The sequence below is a fragment of the Cyprinodon variegatus genome, unplaced genomic scaffold (genome assembly GCF_000732505.1).
Source record: "Cyprinodon variegatus isolate N-32 unplaced genomic scaffold, C_variegatus-1.0 Scaffold788, whole genome shotgun sequence".
Lineage (NCBI taxonomy): Eukaryota > Metazoa > Chordata > Actinopteri > Cyprinodontiformes > Cyprinodontidae > Cyprinodon > Cyprinodon variegatus.
In genome coordinates, this window is record NW_015151241.1 from 54,153 (window position 1) to 78,115 (window position 23,963).

General features: G+C 38.6%; 3 protein-coding genes across 4 annotated transcripts in view; 1 reads left to right on the plus strand and 2 right to left on the minus strand.

The window, feature by feature from the left end:
- Positions 1 to 4,638, minus strand: part of fen1 (flap structure-specific endonuclease 1) — a 6,798-nt gene extending 2,160 nt beyond the window's left edge. Inside the window, exons 1-9 of the mRNA XM_015396287.1 lie at positions 4,559 to 4,638; positions 4,111 to 4,205; positions 3,655 to 3,757; positions 3,424 to 3,526; positions 3,276 to 3,339; positions 3,074 to 3,183; positions 1,566 to 1,702; positions 1,343 to 1,409; positions 1,128 to 1,259 (exon numbers count right to left, since the gene is read on the minus strand). Of these exons, the coding sequence (XP_015251773.1) occupies positions 1,128 to 1,259; positions 1,343 to 1,409; positions 1,566 to 1,702; positions 3,074 to 3,183; positions 3,276 to 3,339; positions 3,424 to 3,526; positions 3,655 to 3,757; positions 4,111 to 4,192 (798 nt within the window). The 5' untranslated portion in view covers positions 4,193 to 4,205; positions 4,559 to 4,638. The remainder of the gene's footprint in view (positions 1 to 1,127; positions 1,260 to 1,342; positions 1,410 to 1,565; positions 1,703 to 3,073; positions 3,184 to 3,275; positions 3,340 to 3,423; positions 3,527 to 3,654; positions 3,758 to 4,110; positions 4,206 to 4,558) is intronic.
- A 114-nt stretch (positions 4,639 to 4,752) lies between these two features.
- tm9sf1 (transmembrane 9 superfamily member 1) lies at positions 4,753 to 17,049 on the plus strand. 2 transcript variants are annotated; one of them, XM_015396286.1, is made up of 10 exons: positions 4,753 to 4,897; positions 5,009 to 5,253; positions 7,997 to 8,199; positions 8,699 to 8,830; positions 9,072 to 9,194; positions 9,275 to 9,633; positions 12,842 to 12,996; positions 13,209 to 13,394; positions 15,146 to 15,419; positions 16,087 to 17,049. In XM_015396286.1, the coding sequence occupies exons 3-10, from the start codon at positions 8,038 to 8,040 to the stop codon at positions 16,478 to 16,480; spliced, it is 1,785 nt and encodes a 594-aa protein (XP_015251772.1). In that variant the 5' UTR covers positions 4,753 to 4,897; positions 5,009 to 5,253; positions 7,997 to 8,037; the 3' UTR covers positions 16,481 to 17,049. The 2 variants fall into 2 exon arrangements, with proteins under 2 accessions (XP_015251772.1, XP_015251771.1); XM_015396285.1 differs by having other exon boundaries at positions 4,763 to 5,253.
- An 861-nt stretch (positions 17,050 to 17,910) lies between these two features.
- Positions 17,911 to 20,014, minus strand: LOC107098537 (barH-like 2 homeobox protein). Its single transcript, XM_015396275.1, has 4 exons — positions 19,630 to 20,014; positions 18,695 to 19,077; positions 18,474 to 18,617; positions 17,911 to 18,234 (listed from the first exon to the last, which is right to left on the minus strand). Exons 1-4 carry the CDS (start codon positions 20,012 to 20,014, stop codon positions 17,911 to 17,913), a joined length of 1,236 nt encoding a protein of 411 aa, XP_015251761.1.
- Positions 20,015 to 23,963: the final 3,949 nt, after the last annotated feature.

The following is a 23,963-nucleotide window of genomic DNA, read 5'->3' on the forward strand; positions in this document are numbered from 1 at the left end:
AAAAAAATAAATAAATAAATAAAATAATTGACAGATTAATCGACGTGCAAAATAATCGTTAGTTGCAGCCCCGGTTTACAGTGACGAATACTGGATCTTAGACGATTGACTGCTGATAAAAACAATCAGGATGTGATGTAAAAGGAAGAAGAGCCTCATCCTATCAACACCAGTGAATCACTGTATACAGTAGAAAAACTGAAATCTGACTAATTTACTGCAATTTACCTCCAAGGTGCCACAAGGTTCTGCACTGGGCCCTAAACGTTTGACATTATCCACAACAAAATTTGTAACACATCAGAGCAGTTGCTATTTACTATTACGTCTACAATATAGCCCACTGGCTAAAGGTTGAAGCAGCTTCTATTTCAGATAAATAATTTCATATAAATCAAAGTTGTAGCTATCTTGGGGTCTTGTTCATGAATGAGGGGGAGATGGAGGGGGAGATCGGCAGGTGGATTGGTGCGGCGTCTGCTACGAAGCATGTGCCGTACGTGCCGTCTGTTCTGGTGAAGAGAGAGCTGAGCCAAAAGGCAAAGCTTTCAATTAACCAGTCGATCTACGCTCACCTCTGCTCATGTACTTTGGGTCATGACCGAAAAAGAACGAGATCCCAGATACAAGCGGCTGAAATGAGTCCCTCCAGGACACGCCGGAGGGACCGTGCTGGGAGTGCCTTGGGATTCCCCTGTAGAAGCTGGACCAAGTGGCTGGGGAGAGGGACGTCTGGGCCTCCCTACTAAAGCTGCTACCTCCACGACCCAACCCCCGATAAGCGGAAGAGGATGGAAAAACAAGAACTTATGGAAAATGTGTTTTAAAATATATCAACACAATTCCAAGTGTGCATCATGGTGAAGAAATGGATGTACAGACAAGGATTAATTTTCATTATATTTGAGACATAATTTGCTTCAATTTCAAATTAATTTGATCGTTAATTATCTTTCATTCTTCGCTATAAAAATGTTATCCATCTTTTATTGGATATACAATTAGAGTTGGGATAATCCTACACTTCTAACCTTGTTTGGTCAGTATTTACTGTACTGAAATAAAAAGGGCTTTCCTGAATTTTTATTAGGAAAAAACAATTCTTAGGCAAGGAGATTTCATCTTACATTTTGGTCAATGTTCTCTAGGATCTCGTCGATGGAGCCGTGCTGTCGGATCAGGTCGATGGCTCTCTTTGGGCCGATTCCCTTGATGGTGCCACAGTAGTCACATCCCAGCAGAATACAAAGATCTATGAACTAGAATCAATAGAGAAATGTGAGGCCGGTGCTGCAGAGATACACATTTACCCTCAGTAACAAGGAGGAAAATAGCAGACTACCTGCTCATTGGTCAGACCCATTTCCTCCAGGATGCGATTAAAGTGGAATTCTTGAACAGGAAGCTTCCTGAAGCAAAAAAGACATTTGTTTATTATGATATTTGTGTGTATTTCCTATAAATGCATATAAAGGCTCTTTTTTGATTTTCATTATAACAATAATTATTGATATCAGTAGAGATCCAGTTTAGCTGTGCTGTCAAGAAGATTAAAAGGTTTTTACTTTGCTTCACTGGCTGTGAGGTGTCTCAGCAGGACGTTTGTCCCAAAGGTCAGTCCATCCATGTCCTCTGTTGCTGTAGCAAAGACCTTTCCTTCTTTAGCCAGAGCAGCACAGCTGGCTTCAGCCTCACAAGGAGCCTACAACAAATACAGGGTTGGTTCAAATCAAATGCAGGGAATTTTCTGGATTAAGTTGCTCAAATTAAAGAACCACAGAAAGCAGCATGTATGTACTGATACATCTGAATATGCTTTTTATATGCAAATTCAATGAAAACTAAGGGCCATGAATTAAAGACTATATATTAGACTGAAGATTAAATATATATCTTAGATTTATATCCACAATACATGAATATGTTATGGACAGATGAGACTGAAATCCTCAAAACTTTTCAAAAAACATGTTGCAAAAAGGTTGATTTTTTTCTAAGCCTCATAAAAGCTGCAAATGCTCACTAAGGCCATCTAGTGGTGAATGAATGAAATGAAAAAAAATCTAACATTTAGTTTTATAAAATTATGTATTTGTAAAGAATAATATAAATACATTGGCAGTCTGAAAAGTTCTCTGTTAATGTGAGGTGGTCTCAGTGAAAATTAATGTGATAAAAGCAAAGATGTAATAACCGAAAATACTTTTATAATTGGGTCTCATTTTGATAAACAAGAAATCTGATCAAAGTGATCCTGAACAGGTGCAAAATTCCTCCTTTTTGACCTCTCCGTTATTAGATTTAAGGCCCGAGTAGTAGACCGCAGCATAAACACACACAAAAAAAAATCTAAACACTGACAAAACCCCCCAGGAAAGTTCCTATTTGGGGTCTGTGTGTGTGTCATGATGCAATGCCTCGATGAGGGGCAGTTCTACTGTTAAAATATGGCACAGAACGATGGATGTTTAATTAACATTTAACTTTTAAATTCATTTTCGATATTAATAAAGTATTTTTGAATTAGAAAAAAAGTAAATATAAAAAAATGTAAATCCTTTATTGTCCCACAATGGGGAAAATCGTACTCTGCATTTAACGCTTCCTCTTGGGGAGCAGTGTGCTGCCATTGTGTGGCGCCCGGGGAGCAATCACAAGGATCTTGCTCAGGGAACCAGAGGGCAGGCTGTGGGAATCGAACAGAATACTAGCAACCTTCTCAGAGCACAAACACACTGCTCTAACCCACTAAGCCAACACTCCCCAAACTGAATGATATGCTGACATTAACAGCGAATGGCAGAACAAATAACTACATGCTAACAGCTGTAATTATTCAATTCAAATTTTAAGATCCTTAAAAAAAAAATCAAAGACTTTCAAGTATGAATGTCTTTTAAAGGCTGATTTTAAAACATTTTAGAACCATAAGCTTTTTTTTCCCCAAATTCACAAACTTTCAAAGTTTTAGTCATTTCCAACCAGCACAGTTTTGACCTTTTTTTATTTATTTATCCATCAAACTTAAATGGAATCGGCATATTTCTCAAAGGTAAGGGTTATTCAATGTTACCTCGATGTAAGGCACACCCATCAGGGTCAGCAGCTTCTTGCACTCGTCGTTATGCTGCTTAGTGACTTTAACAAGTCGCTTGGAGAATTTGTCAATATTCTCCTGCTCACCTGGTTTAAGGAAATAAACAATACTTTTTTTTTATAAACCAGCAGAAAGGAAATGTGCAGATTTCTTTTTACTATATATTTAAAAGTTGTACCCAGTTCCTGAGCTTTAGCAAGCATTTTCTCAGCTTCTGCTCTCCTCTCCCCTCTCTTCTCGAGCTAAACCAGGAAAAAATAGAACAAGTCATGGAAGATAAAGTGCTACAAACAGAATCCCATAAGTCTGATCTAACTCATACAAACCTCTGCTGACTTGAGCTGTGGAGGTTTTCCGTCAAACACGTACACCGGCTTGATCCCATTCTCCAACATTCGGATTGTGCGGTAAAACATTCCCATTAGGTGGCTACAACAAAAATAGAAAGATCAAAGACATCTTTGTTTATTGCCCATAGACCTCTTGGGCAATTGATCTATAAAAATAAAACAACTAAATCTGCAATAGTGATCATAAATCAGTGACTGATAACATACCTTGTCGTCTCTCCATCTTCATTCTGCAGAACGTTCCCATCCTGTCTCACGGCAATCAAGAACTGGTAGATGCACATGGAGGCATCAATTGCAATTTTCCTGCCTAAAACAAACCATCACAATATTTACCCTATTGTTAAGATCAAAATTTCTTAAATCAAGTGTATTTAGCCTTAATTTAAGGAGGTAAATAAGATGATCTGCCAATGGAATTAGTATTTTTACTCTTAATATAAAATATTTAGATAATATGATGATAATATGTGCTTATAATAAGACTATGCAGTTGCTTTTTCTCATTTTAAATGCAAATTGTCTTGTTACATTGGCAAAGTACCTCACTTACCTCCTCCATTCAAGAGAAAATGCACTTATTTTAAGGAAAAAATGACTTATTTAGATTTAGAAAATCATTGCAGTGCAATTTTTATGCAGAAAATAGACTGTTAGAATTACCAAAATAGTTCTTGATGTCCTGCTCTTTAATCGCACCAGGGGCGTGATCAGCAATCAGCTTGGCCAGTCCTTGAATTCCCATCCTGAGATGCTATCTGTAAAAAAGATGCAATCAAAACAATGGAGTCGCTCTAGTTTGCACATCATGCCTCATTTAAACCACTAGAAATATGGAAACCCAACAGTGACCAGTGTGTTTATATATCAGCATTGTGTACTGTTGAATATGAAATGAATTAGCTCTATGCAATAAGAAATATCAGTGGGAGACAACTTTAGAAAATATCTGCTAACACGGTTGGAAGCTAGTTTTGCTATCAAATAGGGGCTATAAAGAACATCTGAATGACTGTAGCGCTACTATATAAGCCAAAGAGATAATTTACATGCAGCTCTAATGTTGTGTTTCGTAATAACGGTCAAAATTTACATGTTTACACACACTTACCGTTTAGCTAGTTTAGCCACGCGCAGGAGCGTTTCGAGCGCCAGTAACTGCGTGTGTTTCGCGGGGAAATCTATTAGCAAGGCGTTACTAGTCAAACCGTCGAACATCTCAGGATCACAGACCATTGCGGACCCGCGCATCGATCGCTCCGTGCGATTATACTAGCCTTAGCACTAACGCGGAAGTCAAACCGGAGAACTGGATTGGTTCTTTGAGGTTGGAGGAAATCCGGGTCCGTGGAAAAATAGTGAATACGTTGTGCTATCAAGGATTCAATCATTTTTATTTTATTTTTTGGTAATTTCCCGCTGAGCATTGGAATAATGATTTGAAAAAAGGGTGGGATATTACAGCTAATAAAATAGCTGTAACATAGGATATGTGTTTGTTTTGTTTCTCCGCCCTAACCGGAAAAGTGGAGCAAGTCGTCATTATTTTTTATTTCTTCAGGTGACGTGTTGTCGGATCCCCGTTTTCTTCTCTTACTCCTGTCAGTAAAAGTACTGAGTGTACCCGGATTTAAGCGAAGGGGTGGGGGCAGTTTAACGTGCAGCATCCCGGATGTCCCCCGGTGTCCGGCTCCAACGTTAAGGCTACTCGGTGAGCGTTAACGGACCGTCTGGGCCTGGAGTCCGAGCGATCCAGCCGCCACACTGGTTTGGTTGCTTCTTCATCGCCACGGAGGTGAATCGACGGTGAGACTGAATGATCACAGTTTTAAAAAAACTGTTTGAGGTATTTTAAAACGACAAGTTAATATATTTTATGTTTATGCACAGGTATTAGTGAAAGTTTCAGTGTGATGAAGGTTCTTTAAAACTACTTACTCTCACTTGTCACCTAAACATATCATTTGCTATGATTTTATGTCATTTAATCAACATTGTGAGTTTTAATCAGAATCAAAAACATCCTAAAATCAAGTTTGCATTCCATAATCTGTATTTTGAACTACTGCTAAATTAAATTATCTATTTCTTTCCTATTTATTTGCATATTTCCCCTATTCATATACGTTAACTGCTAATATGTATGAAAATTACATAAAAATGAAACCATAACTGGAAACATTTATGGATTTGCAGGAAATGTTGGTCAAAAATAGATTGATTTGAATCAGTCTGTGAAAAAAACATGAGCAGAATGGGATGGCTTGTGCGTTTGTTTTATTTTTTTAAGTTATTCAGAGATCATGTGAAGGCCAGCTGTAATAGAAACCATTTGGACGGTATCCTGAGCTGAAGTCCAGCATAACTGCTGCATCACCCACTGCTTCCACTCATTGTTATCAGGCTTTTACAGCAATGCAAACTCATTTATGGCTGGTCTGAAAAATGTTCTTCAATTTATATCTTTCAGGCAGTTTACTGAGTCCCTGTACTCATTGATAATCTGATTGTTTTAACCTAAGTAGACCCAGAAAGTAAAGAAACAGATTTATACTGTCATTATCTTTTCCATTAGACATCACTACATGCAAGGCAGTATCTGTCATGGTGTTTTAGGCCAGGGGCTTGCACTGATTTCAAGTGATGCACTGGAGAAGCTTGATTGAAAGCTGTCAAAATTTGCCACCATGGTGTTTACAGGGATCAGCTGGAAACCGGTGGCTTCTGGGATGAAATCAATCCAAAGAAACAAGAGGATCTTTTTCATTTCATGTTGTTTTTTTAAATGTTAAAGAATTTAACTTAATCCTACAGCAGAAATTTCTGCATCATTACTCAGCTGGGTGCCTACTGTGAGTGGATTTTTAGATTTAGATTTTGAGAGGGGGATGGAAAAAAAAGCAATGACACAAAAAGTCTATTTAAACTCTTTTTAATCACAGCTAATATGACTTGTTTTTCTTCTTTAGCCAATAAAATCTTGTACTTATGCATCTTTATTTCATTTTACAGATGTCCTAAATAGGTCACCATAAGTGAAATCTGTGATCATTGTAGTCTGCCTTTCTTTTCAGCTCAATATCTCATAAAATACAGAAGTGACGGAAGTTCTGGTCTGCAGACATGACCTAAGAAAATCCCTTTAACTTAATATACCGTCAATAATAGATGAGCTTACGCTGTAACACTTTCATTCTGTTGTGTTTTATCTGTCTTCATAGTCATATTTGTTTGCACGTTTCTCTAGCAAGCTTTTTATTGGGAGGTTTAAGATGGTATGAATGTGTTATCTTTATTTAAAACCACCAGTCAACCTGCTGTAGTTTTAAAACAGCATTTCCTTATAAGAGATGATGAAGTGCACGTCTTATGTTTCCTCACCATGACTATCCATTTTTTTTTTCTAACTAAAGCTAAATTTGGGTTGCGATAAGCAGTAGCCTTCTACTACGTCTTTCAAAACCGTCTTTCAGCCAGCTGACTGGCAGTGGCTGAAGTTTGCATGATTACATTTTATGACTCTCAGGCTTAAAAAAAGGGCATCTATTTTTAGAAAGGCTATTATGAAAAAAAATATCTAAACTAGTTTGGATGTTGGAGCAGTGTGAATCGGTGGCAGTTGATATTAATAGCGACCAGGCTGCTAGTAAACAACAATGAATGTTTTAACACTGAAACTTAGAAGCATAGGAGTGTGTGCTCCATCGATTTCTAGAGATTCCTGGAAATCAGCAGATGTTGAAAAGAAGCTGTTTTGTTTTCACTGCAGCCTTCATGGAGGATGTAAGATCAGAGACACAACTTTAGGACCTTTCTGTTAAGGTTTTCAGTGATTAACTTTAAAAATCCATGGTTTCAGTAGTTAATGAGCTGGGAGAGGTTTTTTGTTTGTTGGTGTTTTTGTAATAAAACACAAAAAAAGCAGGAAAAAGTCCCAAAATGTCTGCTATAGCGATGATTCAATGTGAAACCTATTGAAATAATCATGGATTTTTTTTCCTTAGCCTCTTACACTGAGCCTCCCTGTAATCTCAGCCTGTTTCTGTTTCTGAAGACGAATGTGTCTTTGGTTAAAGTGCCAGGATGCTCTGGTTCCAAGTCAAAGAAGTTCACATAACAAATTCCTTTATAATACACAGCTCTGACAATTAGTCGTCAAATTAAGAAGGCGTGCCATCACTTTTTTAGAGCTCTAATTGTCTTTTTTTATTGTAACAAAAAAGAAAAAAAAGATGAGCTCTCTATTAAATATATGATAAGGTTTGAAATATTATATTTACATATTTTTAAATTAAAATCCACATAGTTGATGAGATTTAGGTCCATATCTCTTTCTAGAAAAACACAAACAAGCAGAGCAGCATCTCGTTTTGAACTTTTAAGACTTTCATGATGCTAAAATTCTTCAAGTTGTGTTTTAATCAATTTTAAAACATTAAAAAAATGAATGAAAGACTGATTAACCCTGTTTGGAGTACTGGTAGTAGTTTGGACGTCTAAATAGAGAGAGATGATCGCCACAATCTGATAAACTGTGTGTTTGCTGCAGGTGCTGGAACTGGATAGCTCCCCGGTGGCTACAGGAGGACGATGGCAGCGCTCTGTGTCTTGATCCTGGGCTTGTTCTCAGGCTGGGCATTGGGCTACAAGCAAGGGGACAATGTGACTCTTTATGTCAACAAAGTGGGCCCTTATCATAACCCTCAGGAGACTTATCACTACTACACCCTGCCTGTTTGCAGACCAGATAAGGTCAGAACTCACTGCTCTGAGGACGTAATAAAACAAGGGCTTTCAGTTGCTGTTTTAAACCACTGAATTTACGGATTCATTTATTTGGAGGATGTTTCATTTCACATTGGCAGCATCAATAAACAAAAGCTTTCAGTCAAACTGCTGTGAATCTTGTACTTTTAATCCACAAATATAGTAAAATTCCTGTATGTGTTACAGTTTTGCTATAAAGGAGAATACAATGCACTTTTAGCTACTTTAAATAAATAAAGTAAAACATTAAATGTCCCTTAGTGTCCTTAACCAGCCTTTATTGGGCCCTTTCTTTTGTATAGACAATAAAAGATGACTTTTGCTGACTTATTGTATAGTTTTTTGTAGGCCCACAAAGCTTAAAGTTGCTCAATGAAATAGTACTGGCATGCGGCGACGGAGGTTGGCTGATCTTTAACTGACTCGGGCTGCTTCCTATTTCTCATTGACAATCCCACCTGTTGTTTTTGCGTGAAATCTTCAGGTGCACCACAAGTCCCTGAGTCTGGGCGAAGTGCTGGACGGGGACAGGATGGCCGAGTCTTTATACCACATCCGCTTCAGAGAGAATGTGGAAAGAAAAACTCTCTGCAAGCTCACTCTATCAGAAAAACAGGTAATTTATAGGCTGCATGGTAACAGTTCAGCTTTTATTGCTGCAGCCTACTCATACATTGAAAGTATCATACGTGTGGTTCAATGTTTGATTTCTGACTGTTTTGTTCTTTGTTTGCTGCAATTTTAGGCTTTAAATATCTGCTTTGCCTGTAAATGTGGGCTAGTTTAGCTGAAGATGGATTACACTCAGTGGTTCTCTCCATTTGTGAATAAATTTGCTTCTTTTCTGTGTTCCTCAGGTGGACGAGCTCCGCGAGGCCATCGAGGAACTGTATTACTTTGAATTCGTCTTAGACGATATTCCCATCTGGGGGTTTGTGGGATACATAGAGGAGAGCGGCTTCCTGCCTCACAGCCATAAGGTGAACAGAGGACCTGTGTAGATCTGTTGTACGCCATCCTGTCGCCTTCTCACCCTCGGTCGCCTCTTCTTCCCTGTCAGGTGGGTTTGTGGACTCACCTCGACTTCAACATCGAGTACAACGGCGACAACGTGATCTTCGCCAACGTCTCTGTGAAGGACGTCAAGCCCTTTCCCCTGGAGGAGGGGGCGGGGTCAGCGGTGGGGGGAGTCGGCGTGGGGGGAGGCAGCCTGACCATCACACACACCTACAGCGTCCGCTGGTACGAGTCCAACCTGCCTTTTGCTCGGAGAGCCGAGCGCCTCAGAGATTACTCGTTCTTCCCGAAAACCCTGGAGATCCACTGGTTGTCCATCATCAACTCACTGGTGCTGGTGGTGCTGCTGCTGGGCTTCGTCATCATCATCCTCATGCGGGTCCTTAAGAATGACTTTGCCAGGTGAGTAAGCATTTAGCTATCAGTGCTCTGATGAAACCCGGTGAACACAGCTTCACTTCCCCCATTTTAGTCAGTTTACTGTTGTTCTACTGTTGAGTTTTAACGAGAATTCTTTAGTTTTCTGCTCCATGTCTGGATTTAATAGCGATCAAGAGATATTTTTGATGTATGTAAAGTTTATGTCCACATTCGGGCTGAAACAATGAATAGGATTAATCGTTACGGAAATAATCATCAACTAATTTAGTAATCCATTAATCGTTAAATGGAATATAGAGACTGTGAAATATGCTTTATCAAAATTGTAAAAAAAAAATATATAAAAATTTTGTAAATTTGAGAAAAAAAAAAAATAACTTTTTCATCTATCAATACTCCAAGTGGATATATTTTTGTTTCACCTGGTTTAATTTTGTAAAAAAAAATGTCCTTAAAGGAATAGTACACCCAAAACATGATTAGCCTTCATTTTCTACTCACCCCCATGCTGAACAACACTCTGGAGTACTTTTTTGATATCTCAAATGCATCTGGAGATCTGGGAGGCTTCTTGCTGTCTGCTGACATTCAAATAATGGAGGTCTATGGTGCCCGAGACAGAAAGGTCCATAAAAGTCCACAAAAAACGTGTCAATATTCCTCCATACTGCTCGTCCAATGTATTCCAAGTGTCCTGAGTGGGTAGCATCCAGAATTTACTCGAAACAAAGTCATTTAGAATGTTTTTAGAGCATAAACAGTAGTGTATAGGATTTCCTAAGATCTCGTTCACGAGTCTACGGAAACCGCGGCAGACCAAACCAGATGAAAGTGCGCAAAGCCCAAAAATATACATTATAAGTTTGCCTTTTTATATTCTATGCTTTTAACGCTGCAGTGTTGGTAAAATTAAATGCTAATTTTAACAAAAAAGTATCAATTTTGTATTTTGACCTTTATCAATAAATTTGCCTCCAATTGGCTCTTAGAAACGTCATTTAAGAGTCAATGCAGAGAACCATAGGAATAAAATATGCAATAGGAATAAAATATTTAGGAGCAAAAACTAGTCCTAGTTGGTGGCATTGGTGACTCAGGGTAGAATGCGCCATCCATGTGCAACTGGTTTTAGTTCTCAACCATGGATTTTCTTCTCTCTCCATCCAATTTCCTGTAATCTAGAGAAGTCAATCTAGAGAAGTAATTTTTTCTTAAAATAAGTGCATTTGTTCTTGGATTGAAGAGGTAAAAGAGACATTTTGCCAATGGAGCAAGACAATTTACATTTAAAATAAGAAAAGACAATTGCATTGTAAATTTCAAGTGTATGTTATCTACTTATCTTATTTTAAGAGTAAAAATGCTCACTCCATAGGCTCCATCTCATTTACCTACTCAGATACAGGGTACGGTAAATACTCTTAATTTAAGGATTTTTTAAACTTATTTCTAGATCGTTTTTGCAGTGCACTAGTGCCAAAAAATAAGAAAATAATCTCAGTTAAAAACAACTAGAATCCAAAGATTTTGGTCAGACTTTCATATCTGTTCACTGCTAACAGACGGTGGTGAAATCATTACAACACAGACTAAAATAAGTTCTTTAAATGGTATTGTAGTGGCAATTGTTTGTCAAACCAAACATCCAATTAAGTTCCAATAAGCCACTATAGGCACTGGGGTCACGTTTTCTTGACGCAGGCAAAAGAAGTGGAAGTCCAAACTTGTAGATGTTTAGTTGATTTATTTCCTATACTTTGTCACATTACAGAGTTCAAACTTTCCTTGCCCTGTTACCTCTCTTGCACTGGTAAAAACCCATAGGCCCCTAACCCAAATGCCTGCTGGTCCTTACCAGGCTCCTACAATTATAGAAAGTGGACCGCCCACATTTCTTCCTGTTTTACATAAAATAAAATAAAGAAAAATAATAAAACAACAAAAAATAGATGCACAAAAATGCAACAATTAACCTATAAATTAAGTCTGTAAATAATACAAAAAATATATAAGTTTAGGAATTAACACAATTCAAATGGATAAAGAAATAAAGAATAAATAGCTCCAACAGGTATTTATGAAGGTAAACAGTCAGGGATAAATGGTTTAGCTGAAACTTTAAACATTTTGAGTTTGTAAAGCAAGGATTTAGACTGAATTATTAAATTGTTCTTTACATTCTTTGAAGTGAAGGAAAAAGGTTCTATTCTTAGAATTGTAGCTATATTCTCTGTATTTTTTCATTGCAATTGTTATGAACATGTTTGTCTGTAAACTTTTTTTAAGTTTTAAAGTTTGTGCTGGTCGGCCTCAACATGCTGCTGGGTTGGTTCGGGTTACAAAGCCTCTTTAATCTTCAAGTCACCAGAAATGTGCATAGCTTCAGGGATTGCTTCTAAACATAGATCTGACTGAACACGTAAATATAGAAGATAAATGATACATGAATGATACCAAGAATATTAGAATTGAAAAAACATTCTAGTTAACTAATAAAAAAATAAAAATTTGACCCTAGTAAAAAAAAAAAAAAAAAAAAGCTAACTGAAACTGTACTAAGAGTTTACAAAAGTTATTTAAATGAATTGAGTTTTAAGAGAGATTTTTTTTCGTTTTTTCGTTTGTGTCTTTATCATAATTCATTCATATAGGGTCTAGTTTGAGGTTGCTGTTTTCCCCGGGGGACGAATTGCTGGGGCGGGGCTTGGAACCCGTTCATTATTACTTACTATTCTAGTTTCCTTTTTCTTTCTTTTTTTTGTCTTGGCCCCAGTATGTAAGTGAAATTACATAAAAGACTAAAACTATAACTAAACTAATAAAAACTTTTGCTAAAATAAGAAATAAACCAGGTAAAAAATGAACTAGAATCGAAAATAAGATTGTCAAAATGGGGCTAAAAAGTCTCTTTAATCCTTTCCAGCACTTAGCAAAGCTGTAACTCATGAAAAAGTAAATAAATAAAAGTTAAATTCTTGATAATGCTGTTCCTATATAAAGCTATCTACTGGTATCCTATCAATATTCCGTTCCAGTCCTGTAGAAGCAATCTATTTGCAAACTCCCCACACTATTTTAAATGGCTACTAAAACATGGATGGCTTAAATGAGTTGTGCTTTCTGACTGAAGGACTGGAGTTTTACTAATTAAGGAAAGCTAAATGTTAAAGTATACAGAGGTATAACTGGCGGGTGAGGTGTTTAAAAAGCCCGGTCTGTCGTTTTTCAGGTACAATGTGGAAGAGGAGGGCGGCTGTGATGATTTGGACCAAGGAGACAACGGCTGGAAAATCATCCATACAGATGTTTTCAGGTTCCCGCCCTTTAAGAGCCTGCTGTGTGCCGTTCTGGGCGTTGGAGCTCAGTTCCTGACCCTGGCCACTGGTAAGCCTTCAGACAGAACCATAGATGGAAACATTCAAACAAAGGGCTAATTCCCATGGAAACCATCACTGTTCAGAAGCAGAGTGGCTTCAGCTCCAAACCTTTAGCAACAATTTGTAGAAACAAAAAAAAAATAATCTAGAAGTCAATGAGAAGCCCATCTTCAATGTTTTGCTGGAGTGGAAATAATTTCGCCTCTCTTGTTACCTCAGCCATCATCCTCATGGCGTTGCTGGGAATGTTCAATGTCCACCGACACGGGGCCATCAACTCGGCCGCCATCGTCCTGTACGCTCTGACCAGCTGCGTATCGGGCTACGTCTCCTGCAGCTTCTACACGCAGATCAACGGGCAGCGCTGGGTGTGGAACATCATCCTCACCTCCTCTCTTTTCTCAGGTGATGTTTTAAGTCTGTTCTGTCTTAAATCTCTAATTTAATTAATTTAAACATAAGATAAGATCCAAAGCAAGAGCGTTTTAAATATAGGCAACTTTTATACATTTAGCGGGCTCAATTAAACTAGAATGGCTCTCTAAGTCTTATTTTTTATGGAGGAAATTGTGCAAACTCAAATAGTTCAGCTGGGAAGAAGGAAAGACAATTACAATTTACTTATCTCTAGACAAGTTTAAAAAAAACTCTTACATTGCATGTATGTACCCTCAATTTGAGTAGGTAAATAAGATGATTTGCCAATGAAAATAGTATTTTACTCTTAAAATAAGATGATTAGATAATATGCTTTTAATGCAATTGTTTTTCCTTAGTTTAAGTGTAAATCATCTTGCTGCATTGGCAAAGTTTCAGACTTACCTCCTAAATTCAAGAAAAAAATGCACTTATTTTAAGAAACAACTTATTTAAATTTCTATTTTTTTCAGTGTGCTGATTTATTCATGTTTCTTGTTAACCTTGTGTGTGAGCTCAAACAAGCGGTGTTTGCACTGAACATCCACAGGGATGCTGAGGTTTTCACTACAGCACTGGGACGATATTTGATAAATAAAACCGCAGCATAAAGGCTTGTTCTGGTATTCCAAGGTCGTGGGCCTTGGCTGATCTTTCTGCTGTCACAGATGTTTGGAAAAGATCCTTTAAAAAGGTTTTTACTGATGAACTTCTTCTCAGCTGATGTCAGGTCTATGAAAGCTCTGCTCTACGTTTGCTGAAAACAAAAATGTCACAGTAGGGAATTGGTGTTTATTTATTGGCCTTAATCAAAGTTAGGTGCTGCAGGTGGAAATTAATTGAACTTTTAATGAAAAGAGTATTAAAATACCCTTTATTACTTTGCATTTTATAGTTAATCAACAATTATTAAATAAACAGCTGTTAGATAAAGAAAATCACACCTTTTTTTTTTTTTTTTTTTTTTTCAATGAAGAAAAATGTTGCTCAAATATGATTTTTTTTTTTTTTTTTTTTTGCCCCTAAATGAGTTATCTTAATTAGTCCGGCTTCTTGCTGGGGTAGCTAGGCTGCTATTGTCTGCTTAATAACTGTACTTCAGAAGTGATGTGTTGAGCTCCTTTAACCTACCTATCAAGATGTTTTGTGTTTTTAATGTGTTTTTTTTTCCTGTTACTTTTACCAAACAATCCAATTTGTAGAAACATTCTTTCAGCCTGCTGAGCAGCAGTGAGCAGCAGCCTCCGTTATTTTAAGCTCTAAACAGCCGGAGAAAAACTCTGACGTCCGATACGAGGACTCTGATCTGAATTAAAAATTTTGAAGTTTTTAAAACTCACTTTTCGAAGCAGCATGCTAATGACCAAACATTTTAAACATCAATCCCTCCTGTTTGTGTCAAATCAGCAGAATGCAGCGTTAGGAGTTAATATTTGTTCTCCTTCCTCTTGGATTTGGTTTTCCTGCGCATGCTGCAAATCTATGGGTTGAGTAGGTTTCATCCATTCAGCAGATTTTCAAGGTGCAATTTAATATTTGAATCTAGTGGGAATGTGCAAACTTAGTGAAAGATAAGAGAAATGATCAGGACATAAATAATGTCGTTAATATTTTTTACAATTTGCATTGTTGTGTTCAAGTTAATGGATTCCCCTGCTCATATGCTTCAGTTGAGCTCTACTGATGCATAAAGTGTTAGTAGATGCGTTCTGCTGACTGTGGGTCCCACATTTCCACAGCTCCCCTTTTCCTCACCTGGAGCGTGGTGAACTCCGTCCACTGGTGGAGCGGCTCCACTCAGGCTCTGCCGGCCACCACAGTGCTCCTCCTGCTGTGTGCCTGGGTTCTGGTTGGCTTCCCCCTCACCGTCATCGGCGGGATTGTGGGAAAGAACCGGGCCGGCAGCTTCCAGGCGCCGTGCCGCACTCGTAACATCCCCCGGCAGATCCCCCCTCAGCCCTGGTACAAACACGCCGTGGTACACATGGCCATCGGTGGCTTCCTGCCTTTCAGGTGAGGTCTGACTCTGCGTGAAGATGGGACAGCTTTAGAAATTTTTAAGTTTGGATATCGGCTTCAGATTGTGTCAGCAATGGCTTTCCACAAATGCTCTGGATTAGCAGATGCAGCACCTTGCTAAAGAATTCATACTTTTTCATATGTTGTCACATTTTATCCAGTTACTTCCTCGTGTTTGTTGGTTTCTATTTTATATTTAAACACAATGCATCATTTTAAAGGAGATGTAAATTGCTGGTTTAAAAAAATCTTACAAATTCACTTTATTGTTTTTGTTATTTTTTTTTTAACCAGGTGTAGGAATAAATCAGGTTCAGTCAGATCGGATGTAAAATCTGCTGGTTTTCTTCCAGTTAAGCTGCATCTATAAATCCAACAACTCTGACCCCCTTCCCTGTCCTTGTTTAAGAAAACTATCCCCACAGGATGATGCTGCCATCACCATGTTCAACAAGGGGATTTTGAGTTTCGTATGATGTAGGCCAAAGGTTTACGTTTAGTTTCAAGAGACAAAATGTAAAAAAGTTCACGAGAACTAATTATTTCATAAATAACTGTACATATTATTTCCTATTAGAATAATCTGCCTTTACAGATTATTGCATTTAGGATTGTTTAATCCCTGCATTTTGATCTATATTTTAACTCTACCTTCCCTTAGTGCCATCTCAGTGGAACTCTACTATATCTTCGCCACCGTTTGGGGCCGAGAACACTACACCCTCTACGGCATCCTGCTCTGCGTCTTCGCCATCCTCCTCTCGGTGGGCGCCTGCATCTCCGTAGCCCTGACCTACTTCCTGCTGTCGGGCGAGGACTACAGGTGGTGGTGGAGGAGTGTGCTGAGCACCGGATCCACGGGCCTCTTCATCTTTGTCTATTCTGTTTTCTACTATCGTAACCGCTCCTCCATGAGCGGCCTGGTGCAAAGCTCTGAGTTCTTCGGATACTCCCTGCTTACAGCGATGGTGTTCTCGCTGATGCTGGGCAGCGTGTCGTTCTGGGCATCGCTGGCATTTATTCGCTATATCTACCGCAGCCTCAAAATGGATTGAACTGCAGAGGCCCCAAACAAACAGACGCAGCGACAGACTTCAGTGTCTTCTCTCACTCCATGTCTCCTGTTGTGTGAATGGGAGAAGTTCTAGGGGCCTTGGACTTTTCATGAAGGGTTTTATAATGAACTCCAAATGCAGGTTCTGGTTGAATAAGGGAAAGTATGTGTGTTGGGATGTGGGATTCAGGAGGAAAAGAGACAATTGCTCTCTGCTAGCATCATGAGTAAAACTTGCTATGATGCATTAGTGTGCATCACCCGGTACTTAAAGTGCATCAACAGGTCTAGCTAAATCCTGTTATTTGCTGTATTATGCCGGCCATTAAAAGTTATAGAACATGAATAAAATGCTGTGGTGCAAGTGATACTTGCAGCGACTTCCACAACCCGTTACAAAAAAAACAGAAATGTTTTGCACGGAGATGAAGTTTTTTTGTGCTGGAAGAAATGCCTTGTAGATTTAAGAGCTTTTGCTAAATGTTGGGAAGGGGAGCAATATTGTAATTGTACTGTATGGTCACCATTGACTTTGGTTCTGATGTAAATACTTTTTCAATAAAGTGCTTTTTAATACAAAGCAAAGAAAATAGCTCTGTAGGTTTATTAGTTCATGTGGGGAATTCACTTTAAAAGCAACACATTCACATAGACAGGGACTGCAGCTGTCATTTTATACATCCAAAACTAAAGGAATGGGATGGTCTAAATTAAATTAGATATACATGGTTTTTAAATGATGTAATTCAAAGCATTCTGTAAAAGAAAGTATGCACAAACATTTAAAGCAATTTCTAATCATTTCAGGCTTACAACTGAAAACTAAATTATGTTTACATCACCCTGATAATGTAGTTTTGCCAAAAGAAAAAAAACACTGCAGTTCAGTTGGATACTAATACTTGGATGTCATTTAGGGCAAAAACAGATTATGAAGCTAAAAAAAAAAAAAAAAGGGAACTTGCTAGATTCTAATATTTTCTTTTTGAAAAGTGTGGTAATGGTAATAGTTTATATGGAAATATCTGAAAACTGCCAAGGGAACATGAAGGGGCCAGAATAGCACCAGCAGGACCTGCTCTGCTTCTTATTAACCATCTTACTGGATTATAGAAAAGCTTTATGCCAGTTTGATTAAAGACAACACCTCCAACTTGCAAACAGAACTTGTATTTATTAAAGAAATTCCTTTCAATAAGTGTGCATGTCAAGTTAGCTTGTTTGCATGATCTGTAAAAACTTGCAGAACAAAGTGCATCCAAACCAGAAACATCTGGTATGACGAAGCATAAAGGATACACGTTAAATAGTCTCATATAAAAACAAAACTCCCCAACAGACCAGAACATATGCACACCCTGCTTATAAAGCTGTGTTTAACTACAAATGACGGCAAACAACTATTAACATGAGCTGGATGGACAGACGAAGCTACTGGTTCCTATCATGAACCATAGCTGTGTTCATGGAGCTGCTGACAGGCTCCCGGTCCTTGCTCTCAGCAGTAGTGGCGTGTACATAGTTGTTTGCGCAGGGGTTGTAATCAAAGGAAACGCCTCCTTGTGGCACCGCCCAGCCAGCCGGATGGGGCCGGTTGGGCATGACTGCTTGTGACGCGTTAGTGGGCCACGGTGGATACCCAGCAGATCCAGCAGCAAGGTAGTAGGCCAGGTTCTGTGAGGTCTTCTTATAAGTTGCCTCCATGATGTGCTGGTTGTAATGACCCCTGAACTGGGGGTGGCCATCTGCTTGATACTGCAACAAAAACAAATATGGGGGAAAAAAATTAGCCAAGCGTTTAAATGTGCATGTTGAAAACAGTGTCGTGTATGTAGTGTTGCATCACGCCTTTAAGGCCGTAACCATAACTGCGGTTAGACCTCCATTATGGATGCATTGTTCTGTGTCCGGATCGCTATCCCTCTGTTACATCTCAAACAGGGAACTCTTACTGGACACCATCATAGCAGATCCACGCTAACAGAGCCACTTACAGGTGGGATGTGTGAGGCCATGTTGGAGAAGACGGGTCTGTGATAGGAGTTCTCCTTGCGGATGGAATAACGCTCAGACACCCAGCTCGTATCCTTCTGATGCCTCCTCAGCTTCATCCTCCGGTTCTGAAACCATGTCTTCACCTACAAAACACATAACTGTTATAAAGTGTATAAAAACTAAAACATACTTAGCTCTTCTCTTGTTGAGCGCCCCTTACCTGTTTATAGGTCAGTCCAGTCATTTCTGCCAGGTTCTTCATCTCAGCTGGTGTGAGGTACCTCTGAACACTGAAGCGCTGGACGAGAGCGTTCATCTGGCTCTCAGAGAAGGCTGATCGGACCTTTGCTTTAGGATTGGTGGACGTAGCAGTGCAATTCTTCTTTGGGGCAGGAAAGGGAGCCTGTGCATGGATGGGGCTATTGTTGGCCTCGTTCTCTTGAACAACCAGGTTCTGGGGAGAGTCCACCAGGGAGCTGGAAACATCTTCGCTGCCACCTGGGCTCCTGATGAGCGGCTCCTCACAGACGTCCCTCTCCACCCAGGTGGTGGGGTCCACATGCGGAAGGCTGCCTTCCCGGCTACTCACAGAGCTCCAAGAATCTAAATGGAGGAAAAAGAAAAAAAGGGTACAAGGTCTGCCTATTAGTAAAAATAAAATTTGATGGCTGAAATAACTTAATTATATATTTAACTAAAATTGAAAATTTTTGCAGAAAATGAAATACCTTGCTCAATCGAACATATTTTTCGACATTTTTCTCTCTCTTGTATTTGTGGAAGAGACCATCTCAGAGTAACAAGTTTTCGGTGCGTTTATACACAAAAATATACTTTTTACTACATAAATGTATTAACAAGATTAAATGAAATGGCAATAAATATTTGATTATAATTCAAAATATTCAATTATAAAACGCTTTTGAAATTGGTTCTCTTTGTATATTTTGAGTTTTAAATTTGAAATCATCCATTAAATGATTTACGGCCGTGCCGCTCAGTCGCTAGATGGCGCCACCTTGGTTTTCTACGCACCGAGTGCCGCCATATTTAACGAACCATGGATTCCTACCTTGCGACCCTTGAGGAAGAACTTTTCTCGTATATTCAAGGATATGTGAGTATGGTTTAAAATAAATGTCGTGAAACACTTACCAGGGGAAGTGTGCGCTTCAGAGTCGCTGATTGAATCACTCCTGGCCCGTCTGACTTCACCCGCTCCTCCATAGATCTCCGGCGGCGGCGCGGCTAGCGTTAGCTGCCCTTCATGGCTGTCATGGAGATAAGACAGTTCGGTTCCCGGGTAGCAATTCCTGCTCTCGGGGCTGCGCGGAGGGGACTCTTCGCCGGTCATGGTGGTATTTATATCGGTAGCAACGCTCTGCGTAGCGCCGCCATTGTAGCTGCTCAGGTCGGTGAGTCCGCTATCGCTCCAGGCGGGCAGGTGATTCTGTCCCGCCATGGGCTGATACAGAACCCCGTAGTAGGTCTGATAGGACGGGTTATAGCTGTAGGTCACCTGCGTCTTCCACTCTGCCATTTTCCAGCTACCTGTGCGCCGAAATTAAAAAAAAAATGAAATGCAATAAAATATCTAAACCTTTGCTGATAAAAGAGCTAAAACTGCGACTTTGTAAAACATCGGGAGAATACTAAAAATCTCTACAAAAAAAAAAAACAGGCAGGGTGCTCATTCAAACATTTTGCGCGCGGAGTGGCCGCTGCTCAGTGTGGGTTTATAGGGCGTTGTGTGGGCGTGGCCCCGGGCTGAGCGGGTGCTTTGCTCTCAACCAATCTGCGCCTCTGTCCAACAGGTAAATACGGAAGAGGATTAGGGCCACTGAAAAAAAAAATAAATTCGCTGATTTTTAAATTTTATTTCAGTATAATATGACAAAAAAGTCAAAATTCTGACTTTAATCTCAGAATTCTGACTTTTTTCTCAGAATTCTTACTTTAATCTCAGAATTCTGACTTTAATCTCAGAATTCTGACTTTTTTCTCAGAATTCTTACTTTAATCTCAGAATTCTGACTTTAATCTCAGAATTCTGATTTTAATCTCAGGATTCTGACTTTAATCTTAGAATTCTTACTTTAACCTCAGAATTCTGACTTTAATCTCAGGATTCTGACTTTTTTCTCAGAATTCTGACTTTAATCTCAGAATTCTGAATTCTGACTTTTATCCCAGAATTCTGACTTTAATCTCAGGATTCTGACTTTTTTTCTCAGAATTCTGACTTTAATCTCAGGATTCTGACTTTTTTTCTCAGAATTCTGACTTTAATCTCAGGATTCTGAATTCTGATTTTAATCTCAGAATTCTGACTTTAATCTCAGGATTCTGACTTTTTTCTCAGAATTCTGACTTTAATCTCAGAATATATATTCTAAAGGCTTGTGATTTTCCATCAGGGACCACCTCCATGCTGCTGTGTTCACTCCTTCTAGAGCCTCATCAATCCAGCCCTCCTAAAATTCAGAACTCTCATCATACTGAATGTTTTTGTTAGATCATATTGTTCCATTATTATTATTTGTAGATATAAAAGTGGGAAAAATGTGTTTCTTTTGCAATATATACAGAATATAATTTCTTTTTTAATATATTTCTACTGCTTGATTTTTTTTTACTCTCCACAGCTGATCTTGACTCAGTTGCTAAGGATCAGGGAAGGTTGCTGAAACATGATGAAAAGAGTGCAATATTATGATGCCTTTATTCAAAAGAATCTTATAATTACGTTTATTTTTATTGTGTTTTTGCCCTTCTCCTTGCTGAGTTGCGTCACCTATCACAGCTGAGGTTCCACACTGTATTAACATCATGAATGTGTTTTTTTTTTTTTTTTTTTAAGTAAACTCTCTTGCCTTTATCTGCATTTTCTTTAATTTTTTAAATGAGAAATTAAGTAAAACAACAAAAAATGTTGGGTCAAATCAAGCTGCGTACTCCTGAACATTAAACTGCTGATTCAGTGACATGTCAGGTCTAGCTGTGAGTCTTGGCAGCATCATTAATTGTTTTCTCATTGGGTTTAGACCCAGATTAGAACGAAATAAGCTCAGCATCCAAGTCTGAGTCAGAATGTTCTTAGTTTTTTTGTTTTAACTGTTCACTACCCCATGAACCTTTTTTCACATTGTAATATTGCACACATTTTAACGTGATTTGTCAATATACTAGCACAAAGCAGGACATATTCTAAAGTGGAATGTCACCTGTGCATTTATGTTCAGCCCCTTTACCTTAATAAAATCCAGCACCACCACCTAGTTACATTTTTATGCATCAGTAGCAAAACTATCAACTGTACACGCCAATATTTGGGCTTTATGAAAGCAAATAGTTATTAAAAGAAAACCTGACAGGAAGAACTACTGTTTAAAGTCTGAATTAAGCATGAGGAGGAAACCGGCCCTGGTCAGATGAGGGTAAAACTGGCCTAGATTTAAAGCGCTATATGGAATTTAAACCCACTGTCCTATCAGGAAACATGGTGGAGAAAAGATCATGCTGTGGGGACGCTTTTTTCTTTAACCTGGAGAAAAACATCAATAAAGGTAGATGGAAGACTGATGAAGCTAAATATAGAAAAATATTGGAAAATTCTGTGTTCTGTGGTTTTGTTGGAGGGATACTGACCCCAAGCATAAATTCAGAGCTACAAATAAATGGTCTAGTAGGTTATAATGTTCAGTCAACATCCAGACCTAAAAGAAATGAAGAGGCTGCAGTGTTGAAAGTCATATCAACAGATGTTCCTCCTCCAGTATGACCTGAATGTGTTTCTTATTTATTTTAAAGAAAAACAGGAGAGATCAGAAAAAGAAAGATCGTGCAGCGATGGTGAAGACCCTTAATAACCTGCTACTTTGATCTCTGGTTTGTGGCTGCATTGTATCTATTATATGTATTTTTGGCAGGCCCTCAAACATTATAACCAACTCAAGACTGAGCAAGGGAAGGGAGGCAGACAGACACTGAACTCCACCTTCAAATCACAAACTCCTCTGTCCTGCACAGTCCCGGACTTGTTCATGCAAACGACCGCTCTCCCCATCTGCAAGTCTTTTCACAAAGATGATGACGACCAGGTTGTGCATTACCTCCTGAATGTTGTTTGTGCTCTGCCTGCACGTCTCTGTTGACATGGTAATGATTCAGTTAGTGCTGAGATGATGTGAGAAGATTGAGCCTTAATGGGGACAATAGCATTTCTAACTGATCTGTAGCAGGGTGGGGGGGAGTCTGTCTGATGTTGGACATGCCCAACCCTGACGGCAGGGGGAGCTGATGGAGGTGGGTGCAGGGAGCGGTTGTACAGGTGTGCAGAACAATAGCATCGGTATGTGCTGAGTGGATTACAAAGTGGCTTTTGAAGACAGGTTCTGGGTTTGAGAGGAGAAGTTCCAGGAAATGTGGCTGAATTAGGGAGAATCTCCAGATGCACATTTGCATTTTATTCACCCAGCTCTCTAACTGAGCAGCATGCATTCATTTACAGCTGAATCTAAATGAGCTGGCTGTACTTTTGGAAGGTAGAGAGAGCATGTATAGTAAATTGTAACTGTTTTTTTTTTTTTTTACTGAGAAATTATTTACACATAATGCAGAGGAAAATATATTTACAATATTTATAGAACAAGAGACATTCATGTTACTGTAATTTCAGCTACATAATAAAAAACAGGTAGTAGATTTGCAAAAACAATACTGATAAATGCATTTGAGGGGCTAATAAAGTTGTGAGGGCTTTAAGGTTTGAGATTAATTTGATGTTTGCGGTAAATGAAGGATCAGTTTCCGTTTTATTTTAATGGAGTTGGTTTATCGTTGATCTGATTTGCAGACTGTACGTATTTCTTTATTTCAGTATCTAACGCGAATAAAGAGGGTTTAGTTTAATTGAATTTACTTCTATAAATGTGAAATTTGCCAAATGATATATATAGATTAATTAGTTTTGCCAGTTCTCTGTTTGAATGTGTGAAAATGTGATAATGCTTTGGCCAGAGACTTAGATTTAGACAACTTTTATTGTCGTTTTGTATACATAGTGTATTAAAAACGAAAATTTCGTTTAGTGCAGCTTTTCAGACTGTAAGTGCAGTAAGTTTCCATGCCTTTAAGTGCAGAAGTGATCAAATGTAAACAGTGTGGAAGAAAAAACATGGTGCAAAAAAAACGCATTGTTATGGAAGTTCAGAGCATTAAATTATATGGTGCAAATATGCTGTATTTTTGGTTCGGTGTTATCAGAGTCTGTGACATGGGGGTTATGCTGCAGTAAAATTTTTAAGATAAGTGAAGGTTTTATTTTTATTTTGTTTAACCTTTATTTAAGCAGGGAAAACATCCCATAGAGATTAAAAACCTCTTTTTTAAGGGAGTCCTGGCCAAGATGCAGCAAAGTTACATAAGAAACCGATATACATTAAATTAAATGAAAGGTATATAAAAAAAACATATCAAGTAAAACAATA